General features: G+C 30.9%; 2 protein-coding genes across 2 annotated transcripts in view; one reads left to right on the top strand and one right to left on the bottom strand.

Annotated features, from left to right (window-relative positions):
* The window catches only part of toc (toucan), a 226,117-nt gene extending 218,551 nt beyond the window's left edge, over window positions 1-7,566 (top strand). Inside the window, exons 7-10 of the mRNA XM_070644259.1 lie at window positions 4,109-4,304; window positions 4,481-4,704; window positions 4,771-5,207; window positions 5,271-7,566. Coding sequence (XP_070500360.1) covers window positions 4,109-4,304; window positions 4,481-4,704; window positions 4,771-5,207; window positions 5,271-6,468 — 2,055 coding nt within the window. The 3' untranslated portion in view covers window positions 6,469-7,566. The remainder of the gene's footprint in view (window positions 1-4,108; window positions 4,305-4,480; window positions 4,705-4,770; window positions 5,208-5,270) is intronic.
* Window positions 7,567-12,604: 5,038 nt separating this feature from the next.
* On the bottom strand, window positions 12,605-13,829 carry LOC139093697 (POC1 centriolar protein homolog). Its single transcript, XM_070644500.1, has 2 exons — window positions 13,700-13,829; window positions 12,605-13,635 (listed from the first exon to the last, which is right to left on the bottom strand). Exons 1-2 carry the CDS (start codon window positions 13,731-13,733, stop codon window positions 12,614-12,616), a joined length of 1,056 nt encoding a protein of 351 aa, XP_070500601.1. The 5' UTR covers window positions 13,734-13,829; the 3' UTR covers window positions 12,605-12,613.
* Window positions 13,830-13,955: the final 126 nt, after the last annotated feature.

The raw sequence follows: 13,955 nt of genomic DNA, 5'->3' as shown, positions 1-13,955 counted from the left end.
ATTGTACAAGCTATTCTTAAACTCAGCCATAATATTTGAAAAGTTATTAAATTCAGCAGTTGTTAAGGCACTGTTCAGTCCATGTCTTCCTTTGATGCTTATTAATGTCATTTTATTTATCAAATCTAGATCATTAACTTTTTGCATGAAACATTCCCTAAATTTTGGATATTCTTTGAAAATTGCTAATCCTTTTGTATGATGGAATATTTCCTCTACCTTCTCTGTTAATGGCAATATGTAGTTCTTGTTACAAATGTCTGTTGGATCTTCAAAAACCTTTTCCTGTTTTTCATCATTATTGTCATTCCTTAACTTCAAATAATCAGCATAACATTTATCAGCAATATCATCTACATGACTCAAAGTTGATCTATGTACCGCTGTCAAAAGTTCCTCAAATTCTATAGTCAAATCATCATCGCTCTGGCAGTCATAGTTAAAAAGATCAAGCTTCAATTTTACTATGTCAGTTACTTCATCAGTCAATCTTTTGTGTCGTTCAAGTTCAGTATCCGTGAATTTTTTTGATTCATTTGACATGTTAAGGTACCTGATAAATACTGTATCAAGACGAATGCTGCTGTCGTCATACTTTTTCATGATACAATCAATCAACTTCTGATCATAATTGGATTCCTTTAAACTTTCCAAACTTAATTTCCGTTTATCTTTAACAACATCCCTAGCTAGTTTCATGCACATATCGTCTGGTCCAACGAATTTTTCAGCATCCTTGACATTTTCTAGATAATAATTTTGTGAGTAGTCATTCTTATTGAGGTAATGAACTAAACATTCTCTCGGATGCATAAACGTATTGATGAAGTTACTGCCAAACTTGATGACCATTAAGAGAATTAAGAAACCGAAAACCCCATTTACTCTTTTTTTGAATTCTGCTTCATTTCTCCCCAAGATAGCCAACTGTAATGATCTTTCCAAATTAATCATTTTAACTGAACTGATTTAAATGAGATGTAGAACTAGTCTGAACCAAGAAAGGATTAAGATATAAGAGTCATAAAGTTTATGATTCACACACATACAGTCACACAAACTTTCATAACAATGCGTAGGTTTGGAAACTTTATGCTGATTTTTAACGTGATGTGCTTATAAATTTTGTGTGGTTTTTAAATGCTGACCAAAAAAAAGTTAATTTTGTATTAAAAATAATAATTTTAAAATGACGTTATGATGCATAAATCTAATCGTTCCTTACATTAAGCAACATTAAGTATCAATTTAGGCTTAATAAAAGTGTCTTATTAGGATTTTATGTCAAAATTTGTTATTGCTTGTGTCATCCACACGTGCTGTTTGCATTTTGTTTGTCCCTTAACTTCTCGTTTATGATGATTTCGTCATTCCTGAATCATAAGTTTATATTCCAATTTGACTCGACTTTTTCCACACTAAATCTGAGTCAATTTCCAGCTAGCTTTAATTTAGTGCCAATCACTTGCATCTTTCCCGCCTTTTCGTTCCATAAAATGAATTTTAAGAGGTGTTATCATTTTATTTCTTATTGTATGCATCATTAGACTTTTCAGGTAGATGATGAAATGCATTAAGAGTCTGCGTAGATGTAATAATATATATCTATGTAGACTGCAGATTATTTTGAAAATGTTAAGTGCTTTGATGACACAGAATGATGTGATTGAGACATTATCTTCTAGACTGATATATATTTTAGTTCCACTCGGTCAGAGACTTTTACAATCTGACGATTGAGGTTGTTTGAAGGATTATTCGCTTCACTTTTGCTATTCGTCACACAACTGTGATTGCATGCTTTAATTTACATATTTACAAACCATATGTCCACCATGAATAATTGCATGGATAGTAATAGTCATGCTGATATGTTACCTTATTTATTCATGCTAAAATATTCCTTCTATCAGGTTTTTTAATGCTTTTAAATTTAATTTACAAATTTCACTAAATTTTGAACTTATGCTTTGAACTTTGAACTTCCAATAATCTTGATTGTCTTTCAAATCTTAAATTTCCGTTAATCATTGAAATTTTTCAAATCAATTATTAGAACCAGACTAAGCAAACAAATAGCTTCCAAATGATGCAAAATTGCATTTTAATGAGAAAGCAAAAGAAATTGGGACCTGAACATCCACAAACACATGCGGAGCACATACAAATTTCTAAGAAGATGCGTGAGTCTGGGAATTTTTATGCTGATTTAACAAAAGTATTTAAATGCTGTTCGATGACATGCATATAAATTAATATGCCATATTTCATGCAGTTTTTAATTCCCTTTTTGGTTATAAGACAAAACATATCGAGTTACCTGAAAAATAAATTTTGAACTTCCTGCCAAAGTTTTGCTATAAATTTTAAAAATTTATTTGAAATTATTTTCCATTGGAACTGAATATTATTGACAATAAATTATGATTTTCTCGTGGATCCATGGAGGCGACGATAATGAGTTTGAAAAACAAGCATCCCAAGTTACATCCTTTAAGTAAAATTCCACTTCAGTTAATGTCTTTATGAGTCAAAAACGTTAATGATTGTTTGGGTGGCTTTTTGTTAAGAACATAAGTGTCATGTCTAGACATTCTAATGTCGGTAGCCGGATATCGATAGATATTATTGGTTTTTGTCTCTGAAATGGTTGGCGCTTGTATTTTTGAGTCAATTGTCCAGGATTTAGAAAATAACTGTCAAAAATTATTCAAAATTTTATAAGGTTACGTAATTTGATTTTACGTACGTATTTTTACGTAACATAAATTAACAAAGAACTTCCAGAAATGATTTTTAACTGCTTTCAGCATAGGAAATGATCAGTTGATCAAATACTTACTTAAAGGATAGCCAGACAGACAGTTTTAAGTCCTCAGTATCTAATTCCATCGTATAAATTCAATTTTATCTTTGTCTCTACAAACTTCCAGACAGAACCCAAAATATCTCCTTTCAAAACATACATTATTGATGTGCGGCTTGTTATCGTCCTATTTCAATGTGTCATAACTCACAAGCAGCAACAATAAAACTAGATATTATTAAAAATTGAATTTTTCTGCCGAAATTATTGAACTTTTTCTTTTGTTATTGTCATGAACATAAATCTGACTACAATCAGCATTGCTTTACTCAATTTTATGTAAAAAGCATGAAATTCATGTTAATAAGGAGAAAGACACGACCAAAAATTCCCCGACATGCTTTTAACAAATGTGTGGATTAAGGATCTTTGTTATATTTTCGGTTCCATCTCGTGCTGATCGTATTTAATCCAGTACAATGAGTATGGAACAAAAGATGCAGTCACAGGGTCGGCGAAAGAGAGGACTTTAAAGTATGTCTCGGAGTCAACAATTAAGAATTTCAGCCCTGACCAAAAAAAGAAGTCCTCCTCCTTTAAATCCAAAAAATAATAAACTGATCCATTCCATAAATACAATATGTCCCATTGTGATAAAAAATCCTCCTTCTTTTTCATCTTGGCGATGCATTCTAAATGATAATATTATCTTTGTTTGTCTTGAAGGACACGACACGCTCTCATTTGCATTCTCTTGCTCTCAGTTTGAAAACCTAACAGAAGTACCTGAAGTCTCCCTTCTTTTCTTGTTGATCATTTTAAAGCATGCCATGAATGTAATTAAAAGATACAGAAAAGAGCAGGAAGACTACCTGAACTAAAATAACGAATTTTTTTGGGGAATGAGCATCGATGTGAGGATGAAAATATTCAGTTCTACACTAAACTTTCAACAGTTCACATCGAAGAAAAATAAGCTGGATCATATACAGCTCTGAAAAAATGGATACAGTGTCTGTGACTATTTAAAATAACTACAGAATTTTGTTATAAAAAGTGAAATTATTTATTTTTGTTAATATCAGTAAACTTTGTGATTTAATCACATTAAATTAATTTATTATTTATTGGATATCCGAAAATTATTACAAAAATGGCACCAAAATTAAGTCCTAAAATAGCCGAATTGGTTAACGATTTATGGAAGAGAAATGTTAGTGATCAAGTCCTTATTCGCATTCATAAGACATGAATTAAATATTAACTTCTTTACTAATGGATATTCTTAATTTATTTAAACAGCTGGATGCTTTTTCTTGCCCATCCATAAAGAAATCACAACAAAAAACACAGAAGCAACTTCTCAAAGCTCACGATTTTATTGACGAAATGAAGTCATCTTATCAATGCTTGGAGGAGAAGTTAAATGTACGTGAAGAATTTTTCAGTAAACGAGAGTTGGAACTTCAAGAGCTTCATCGCTGTGAAATGGCTAAAGGTAAGAATTAAATTTTAACGTTTTTCAAAAATTTAAAAATTTGTCAAAATTTTATTCAAAAATTTTTTTGACGTTGAATTTTTGTCACATTTTTTTGTGTTTATAAAATTAGCATGAATATTTATTTAACCATTAAATTATAGTTTAATTAATATAAGTTTATGTATTATTTATAGCCAAAAAGTCATTAGAAGATCTTGAGAACGAGAAATTATCAAAGGAAGTGCTGATAACAGAAATGAAATTAGCAAATGAAGAGAAAATAAGAAAACTTTCAAAAGATTGTGAAGAAAAGCTTAATTTACGTGATCAAGAACTTAATAAAATCAAGGACCGTGAAGGTGACTTAATGAAGAGGATACAGCGATTAACAGCTACAGAGAATGAACTTCGCGAGAAGGTAAATTTTGCAACATAATTTCTAATTAAAATCATATTAATTAAACAATAATTTCCCATCAATTAGGTACATTCAAGTGAGTTAGATTACAGTGAAAAGTTACAGCATGCATCAATAAAGGAACGAGATCTTAGTGACAAAATCAATCAGCTCACAAAAGTTCTTGATGACATGAGGGTTCAGTCAGAATTAGAAAGGGTAGAATTGGAAGAAAAGCTTAATTTAACACAAGACGAACTATCAGTTCTACGAAACTCTAGAAATTCCTGCAATAATGAATCATTCCAAAATCGAACACTTAATACAAGTCTGCAGGATGAAGTTGAATCTCTTAGATGCGTACTTGAGCTTAAACAGCATGAAATCTCTGAATTAAGGAAGGCAAATTGTGAGCTTCAGAGAGCAGCTGACGAAGCTATTTCTGCACAAATTAGATGTTCTGCATTAGAATCACGAGTTGAGGATCTCCAAGTACAATTGCACGCCAAAAATGAGGAAGAAAAGTAAGTTAAATTAATTAATGCAATCAATTGGAACCAAAATACTAATAAGTATTTATTTTTTAGGGAACTATTGCAGAAATTGAAGACACTTCAAGAGCAAAATGATCTTATTCAAAAGAAATCATCTCGTTTATCACTACATAATGAGGAACTTCAATGGCGTTTAAAACAAAATGCTGAACGATACTCAATGACAATTAATGAGCTATCAAAAAGTTACCACGAAAGTTCAAGCTTTATGTGTAATCGAACAAGTGATCTTGATATCAGCGGTAGAGGCAATGGATCAACTTTAGAAGATGATGATGTAACAAATTCACCACCAGCATCGCCAATAATTAAAGGTGTTGTCGAGAAAAGTGATTCTGTTTCATGGGTTTTAGAGATGGATGATGAAACACCAGAAGTATTGGCAAATCGCATGGTACGACGTGCTGGATCATTTAGATCTGATAAATGTTCACCATCTCCGGTTCCAAAGAAACAAAAATGTCAAAATAACTCAAGCATTCAACAATCAGCTTCAGCGACATCAATTATTCGACAACATTCTGAACCATCACCACTTAAAACTCTTAATGGACGACTACGATCAAAATCGGTTAGTGCTTCAAAAGCAATTGAGCCACGAGTTAAAGCAATTCCACAAATGGTTCGATCAATGTCTGGTAATGGTGCTGTAATTAAGAATCTCAGTGAAACGGCATGGAAACATCACAATTTAGCAATGAAAACAAGCTCACCGAATCCAAAGAAAGTCACAATTGGTGAATCAATAGGCGATGAGTTGATTATTGATGAGGATTTTGAATCTGCAGCATCAAAAAATGAGTTTTTTCTCGATGATAGTGTCCCAGTAGTCGTAAATGACGAATGTGAATCATTTCATCGAGATACAGCTCCAAATTTTAAGAAATCTCGTGAGAATCGTGGATTAATAACATGCGATACAGCGGCATTAAGTACAGACATTAAGAAACTTCGTAGACCAAAAGTTAGTGCTGGTGAAATTAAATTTAGTGGTAGTGGATCAAATTCCGAAGAGGAAGAAGACGAAGATCACTCAAATACATCGTCTGCATCGTCAACGGTATCGACAGGTCCTTCAACGCCATCAATAAGCTCATCATCAACATCAAGTAGTGGAAATGAGCAGCCAATTGAGTCTATTGAAGATGCTTTATTAAGATGGAAAGAACATAATAATACACCAATGGAAGTGAGCTGGTGCGAAGAAGAACCAAGAGAATCATGTGTATGACACGAGGGAAATTTTAATGATCATTTTGAGGATGATTTTGATAATTTTTGAGATTTAACGACATTTGATGATTGGGAATTTTCTGAAGATATTGTTTGATCACACTTGTCTTGTTTTGTGCTTTGTCAAAGTTCCAAATCGTCGTGCAATAACTAGAAATTGAGAAGATAATATTAAATGTTGATTTAAAATCATTTTTTTTATATAAGAAGAAATAGGAATGCAATGGACACTTAACGGTTGATTAATTATGTTTAATGTGTTTTAATTAATTTCTTTTCTTACCTTACCTTATTAATTAATATAAGTGTATCTACTGAACCTCAGCCGTTATTAAGTAGTTGTTTTAATAAAATTATATTTAGTTAATTTTAATGACTGGGCAAAATCCTAGACAAAAATTTAATATAATGGGCTTTGTAAAAGTAAATGAGATCCTTAAAAAATCTAGTTTAGATATGGTCATTCGTGACCAACAAATGGTGCATTTCCTGCATATAATAAGCAAAGAAATTATCATTGAAAAATAACGGTCAAAAAATATTTAAAAAATAACGGCAAACTAATATTCAAAAAATGTTTGAAGAAATAACGACCGAAAAATATTTAAAAATTATGCTGAGTGAAATGCACCAAAAAATCCAGAATGAATGAGAAAACATATTAATTTAATTAATGTGATGATGATGATGATGTTTAATTAATTTTTAAGTTCAAATTTAATTAATATATATTTGTTGTAAACTCTTGTCCCTCAGTCTTTTAAAAAGAACTGATTAACGCGAGTGAAAAAAAAGAAAATATTAAGGAACATAACTTTAATGATGGATAAATTGAAACTGTCATTTTATTAATTTAAAATTCACTCAAATTTATTTAAATTTTTAATTTCCTTTATATTATTTTTTTTTTGGTTTTTGCTAAATAATGTTAAGTGTACCTGACGCGCGATCATGCTTATTGATCCAACAGAAACAGAATGAAAATCTTTTTGCTCTTTCCAATGCGATAGAAAATCGATTTTTCCTGGTGTTTCTCAAAATGGAGAGGAAAATTTTCGCTCAATAAAATAAAAAAATTATTGTTTTTTGACTACAACTTTTCATGCTTTTTCAAACTCACAATTTTCTTGTAAATAAAACAAAAAATTGGGGACTCTTTGAGATTATTCTACTGAGTTTCCTCAATATTAATGATATATTTCAGTGAACAACTTGTAGCATAAAATAATTGTGTTTAATGTCCATCATATGTTTGGCAATTTGATGTAACAACTCTTTTTTGGATGTCATTAAATTGCTTTGCGTTCGATGGGATTTTTCAATAGATGAAATGATGATTAAAGGATTGGATGAGGTCTTTGAGTCTTCTGTTTTGTTAGAATGTTGTAGAACCCTATAATTCCAGTTTTATTTGGAAAACATTTATATGGTTTTCATTTGAAGATCCATTGATTCCAAGTCTTGTTAATTTTCTGGAACCTTACAATTTTCAAGTAATTCTAAACTGTTGTATGGTTCTCTGGAAAACATTCAATTTGATGTTTTCAATTCATAATGTTGAATGTTTCAAAAATAAGTGAGAAATGTTCCAAAACCATACAAATTCTTCTAGATTTGTCTAAAACCTTACAAATTTTCAAAATAATTTTGACCGTTAAAAATTTAATTATTTTTTAATTTTAAATTAAAAACAGCAAATTGTCCACGAAAAGCTCCTCATCCAAATCCTTCATTTGAACATAATATAACAAAAAAGAAGTTCTTTATTTTTTGACTATCACAAAAATTAATGCAAAATGAAATAAAATCTATGAAACAAAAAAAAACTTTAAATTGTTATTTAACAAGAAAAACATTTAAAAATTTTAAAAAATAGAAACTATTGTAAATGATTATAATTAAATGCAAAAAAAGGATGATTGTAAAAAAAAAAAACTTTTTGAGCTATTAGCCGCCTCCTTTAAACATTTCTGTCACTTGTTTTTTCTCCTTTTTAGTGGAATGAAAAATCAGAGTAAGAGATCATTTGTGAACGTAAAGATGAAGTCGTTTAATGATAATAAAAAAATATAATAAAAATGCATCACAAGATGAAAGATTTGAAGAAAAATAATCAAAATGTCTGACTTTATTTTTATAAAATTTTATTTATTTTTATTTCAGTTTATTGATTACAGGCTACATTAGATTAATCCAGTGCTTAAACATTCAATACTCGGTTTAATGGACGGTAATCCTACATATCTAATCATTTTTTTATAGAAATATTTTTTGAAAATCCAAAAAGACATTTTTTACAATTTCAAGGAACTGATCCGACATCATTCTATTCTAAAATTACTTTTAAGTTATATAAGGCACAATTACTTTTAAGTTATATTGAAGATCCAGTAAATCAACAATTAAGAATTGACAACTCTGAACATCCAGTAAGTATTAAAACAGTTTTCAGGAACATCCACAAATAGTTTACAATTCCAAAACTCTCACAATCACTTCCACACAGCCTAACTATCAAATGAATTGAGAAGAAAGGCATCTCGCTTGTTCGGACGATTGAATTTAATGAATGCCAAAAGTAAAAACATTGCAAACATCAAGGCATTGATTGCGAAACCGATGTAAATAAATTTTCTGTCTACATCAAAACTTGATTCCAAAGCATTTCTTTCTAAGAGCTTGTCAAACTCGATCCGGTCATTTGAAAGAGTATTTAAATGTTGTTGTACTTTGTCCATTTGATCTATAACTCTTTCATAGTTTGCTGTCTGTTGTTCTTTAAAACTGTTCATTTCCACATTTTGCTTGTCAATTTTTGACGACAAGTTCTTCATATCTCTTTTGAGCACTTCGATAGCTTTATATCGTTCAATCCATTCTCTTTCATCATCTTGCGTCCTATTTGCATATGATTTTTGGTTATTTTCAGCCACAACCAATCTCCCGTCAAGTTCATTTAATGCCGATTCAGAAATGTCACCAAAATCGTCCAACTTTGCAGATGTTTTCATAATCATCATATGTAATTCTTGAAATTTATTCATTGCATCAGTCAAGTTAAGTGACAACTTCTTATTCTCGTCAGGGCATAGATCGTGTATTTTATTAAAGTCTCTAGGATGAAATGTACGATCGGCACATGGATTATTAAATAACTTGACAATGTTAACAGATGATGGAATAATTGTAGATATTGATGTAATTTTATTATACGATAAATCAAGTGTCTTTAAGTTCTTATTGTATTTAAGTAAATTTCTCTGTAGATGTTCCAATGAATTTTCGCTAATTGTTAATATTTCTAAAGTAAATAAGTCGTTAAACAAGTTTTCATCAAATTCTTGAATTTTTGTATACATGATATTGACTTGTTGTACTTTTTTACATCCATGAAATATTGGCCTTGAAAGTTCAGTCACATAAGGGCCGTTGATATCGAATTTAAGAAGATTCTCAAATTGCAGACATGCTTCACTTGGGAAATTTGATAAGTTTGACCTTAATGGTGCAAAAAGCACATCGATGTCTGTATTATTTTTATTAGAAAAATGTTTGCCCTTAATTGATGTCACTTTTTCCTTAAATGAATTACTTATTTCACAATTATATCCATCAATATGCTGTATAAAGTTACAAATTAACTCATTTGATGTCACAAAACTTAAAAAACACCAAATTAAAAAAATTATTTTAAACATTTTTTTTGCGATGAAGAGAAAACTTTTGCTACATCAACCGTGAGAGCGACAATAGCGACTAAACTAAATCTGCGGTCAGCTAATATTAATTATCAAGATATTATGCTTGGTGCAACATTGAGTGTAGAATGCTATAAAGTGCAAGGAGATCGTCTGATGTCTCAAGGTCACTCTCTCGATTCTCTCACATGTTTTTTGGACGATGCAAAAAATCACATGTATAGTTTTGTATAGACTCGGGTCACTTAGTATTGATGAAAGCGCATCCGTTCACATTTAAATGCGAAACTAAATTATTAAATTTTCTTTTTTTAAAATTTGAAAATTTAACGGCTAAAAAATATTTAAAAATCAAAGATAGTTGAATTCCCTTCAGATTTTTCAAATTTTGACAGTTAAATATTCAGGCTGACAAAATTCATTAGGCTTAGTGCAGACACCAGACATAATTAGAACAGTGACACTGCTTCCTGCAGTTAAAGTACACAAAAAATAAATCACGAATTAAAAATTAGCTCATTTTGAAATGCGTAAATTATTGATACAGAGACATTATATTATCAATGAAATCAGGTCACAAATATGAATAATAATTAGGACAGAATGATAGTGTAATTTATAAAATATGCAAATGAAATTCTCGGTCATTAGTAAACAAATTTTTGATGTCAATATTGTGATTTTATAAAGTAAAAAATAAACAGCAAGCTATGACATGCAAACTAAGCAATTTTCGGAACTTCCTTGACGTCTCGCTTGTAAAATGCTTCTAAAATACGTAAGACTTTGTCCACAATGTTCCATGACTTGTGAAACTGAAGATTCTCAATTTTCTTCAATGCTCCATACTTGTCCACTAAGATAGCAAATAAATTAACGTTTTTAAAATAAACTTCTCCGATTAACAAAATATTGTATATAGCATCACAGCAAGCCTTAACAATTTCATAATTTTCATCATCCAGAAGTGTCGTTAAATATTTTAATACTTCCAGTTTGACAAGGTGAATGATCTGGAAATAAAAAGATTTTTATTGATTTCGCACCTATAAATTGCATGCTGTAAGAATGCAACAAGAATTGCAGCTATTAAGCCTCAGAACTAGGAAGGTTTGTGGTGAACAACCAAAAACCGCAGAGCTTTAACCACTATTAACCTGAATATCAAATATAACTAAGGTTACAAGTTAAAGATACATAAAAACGCATGCATTGTGCGACTTTTGTAAACTTACGACTTCACATTCACCATTTTGTGTCGAATTATTGATTGTCCAAACAGCTTCTCGTCGAATCTTGAAATTTTCTTCATTAAGGATGTGAATTATTTTTGGAAATAAGTCACCTTCCATAATTGCCTTTACTTGTGTGTGATTGCCTGCCGCAATGTTTGACAAGATCCATGCGACTTCCTTTAATAGAACTTTATTCTTAGTGTCCAGCAGCTTGTGAAAAACAGGAAGAAAGCCATTATCAATTATGTGCTGAGTTTGCTGATCATTTCCAAAAGCAACGTTCCCGATAATTTGTGTTAAGCATGACAATGTTTTCGTGTCCTTCTCTACTTCCAATTCTTTACGGATGTCTTTCAGAATGCCGGATTCAATAATTGCATTTATGTACTGACGATTTTCCATGATATGAGATATACCAAATGCTGATTCCTTTCTTATTGTCTTATTTGAATGTCGGAAATACTTGAAAAATACGTTTAATCCTTTATAGCATAAAGTCTCATTAAGTGGTGGAAATCTAGTCAAGAAGAAGTTTGTTAAGGCCCAGATACAAATTTTCAGTATATCCTCGTCATTATGCTGATCAACTTCATCGATAAATTCAATCAGACTGTCAAAAATTCCCAAAGACAGCACATGATCGCGACAATGTTTATCTTCGCATGCAACATTCGAAAGTGCCCAGAAGCATTGATTCTTAACGTTTAAATCTGGCGATTTTTCAATCAGTTTCTTAAGGTATTCAGTTCCATTCAGTTTAAGTATCTCAGCAACTCCATGCTTGTATCCTGAAACGAGAAAAAATGTGATTAATGATCAAAGTAGCCGTTGACTTCAAAAAACTTACCAGATGCAAGATTAGTCATTATCCATCCACACTCAAGTTGACATTCTGGATCGTCTCGTTCCATCATCAGTTCCAACACTCGTGGAATAACGTTGAGATTAAGCATTCCTTCAATATCTGGATCCTTTTGGGACAATTTCTTTCGAATCAAACGCAGGCACATTAATTGCTGATTTGGATTGCTGCTGTACAGCCAGTCTGTGTTAATCTCCGGATATAAAGTTGACATATTTTCATCCATTTTTGTTAAAATTTAACAGCAAATTGATAAAATTTTAAATTAAATAATTTCAAAGGCTACTAGAATTAAATTTTTTATATCATTGTTAAATAAAAGCTTTATTTTGGGAATATAAAATAATTTTAGACATTAACGGAATCATTATTTAAGTAATTGTAATGGACAGATTTTCGGGAATCGACAACAATTGATTTCTTGTCGTCCTTTTGATTTTCTTTGTTATCAGCATGATCTGGATGTGGGATTTCTTCAATCGAAGATTCGGTCGACTCGTTAAAGTCAATTGCTTCAATATTGGACTTAAATACCATTAAATGCTTATCTTTAGATCCTGTGACAAAATATTCACCATCCTTGCTGAATCTAACAGCTGTAACAGCATCTTGATGACCATAAATCGTGTAAATATCTCTTCCTTCTAATAAATCTAGAATTTTTGTTGAGCCTTTATTGTCGCCAGTCAGCATAAAATATCCAGATGGATGGAAGTCAAGTGCATTGACAGCACAGTCATAAATACGGTAATACTGAATCAGTTTTCGTTGCTTTAAGTCATAAATTTTCAAACGATGATTTTCTTGTGCTATTGCTATTGTGTTATTGTCCTTGTGCCACACTAGCTGATTGCCATATCCCTTTTCGTCTTTAAAGCTATGAATTAGTTGACCACTTTGAACATCAAACACCTTCATTGTCTTATCTTCAGCACATGATGCAATCATTTTATTGTTAGGTGAGAATCGTGCACAGTGAATCCAATTGGTGTGTCCAGTAAAAGAAGCAATAAAATTTCGATGTGATAGACGGAACATTTTAATGGATTTATCGTCACTTCCAGTGATTATTCGATTTCCTGAAGTCGAAAAATGAACACTTCTGATAGAATTTTGATGAGCTACAATCTGTTCAGCATATCCTTTGTGGAGAACGGCTTCACATACATTTGCTATCTTGCTATTTCCAACAGCTGCAAATATATTCTTGACACTCCAGTCCATATCATAGACCTCAAATGGCATTTCAAATCGAAGGCATCTCGCATTCTTATTTTTAAGTGAATAAATCCCAATTGTTTTATCAAGAGACGATGCCGCAAACTGATCATTATCATTAAAAACAATAGATGTTATTGTATTTCTGTTTCCTGTAAGTTGAAAAATTATTTTTTTTAGCAACGGTCAGTGAAAAATCATTAAATTGAAGTTTACCTTTTAAATGGCTTAATAAAATTGGAGCTGACATTTTTCCCGAATAGTATATGTCTTTGTCAATATAATTAATATAATTAAACTTTAAATTATGTTATGAATCAATCACAATTTAATATTTTTATTTTTCTGCAAAATTCAGTTCAAATTTAAAAAACTTAAATTGGCAGTTGAGAAAAAAAATTTAAATTTTGCAGACCAAATCATAGATGGCGTGGTTTTTTGTAAACATTGTCCCAAATTCAATTTAATTCCA

This window comes from Chironomus tepperi, unplaced genomic scaffold (assembly GCF_022539635.2).
Source record: "Chironomus tepperi strain 1889 unplaced genomic scaffold, CSIRO-AGI_Ctep_v1 contig_337, whole genome shotgun sequence".
Classification (NCBI taxonomy): domain Eukaryota; kingdom Metazoa; phylum Arthropoda; class Insecta; order Diptera; family Chironomidae; genus Chironomus; species Chironomus tepperi.
This window is presented reverse-complemented; position numbering and strand designations above follow the sequence as displayed.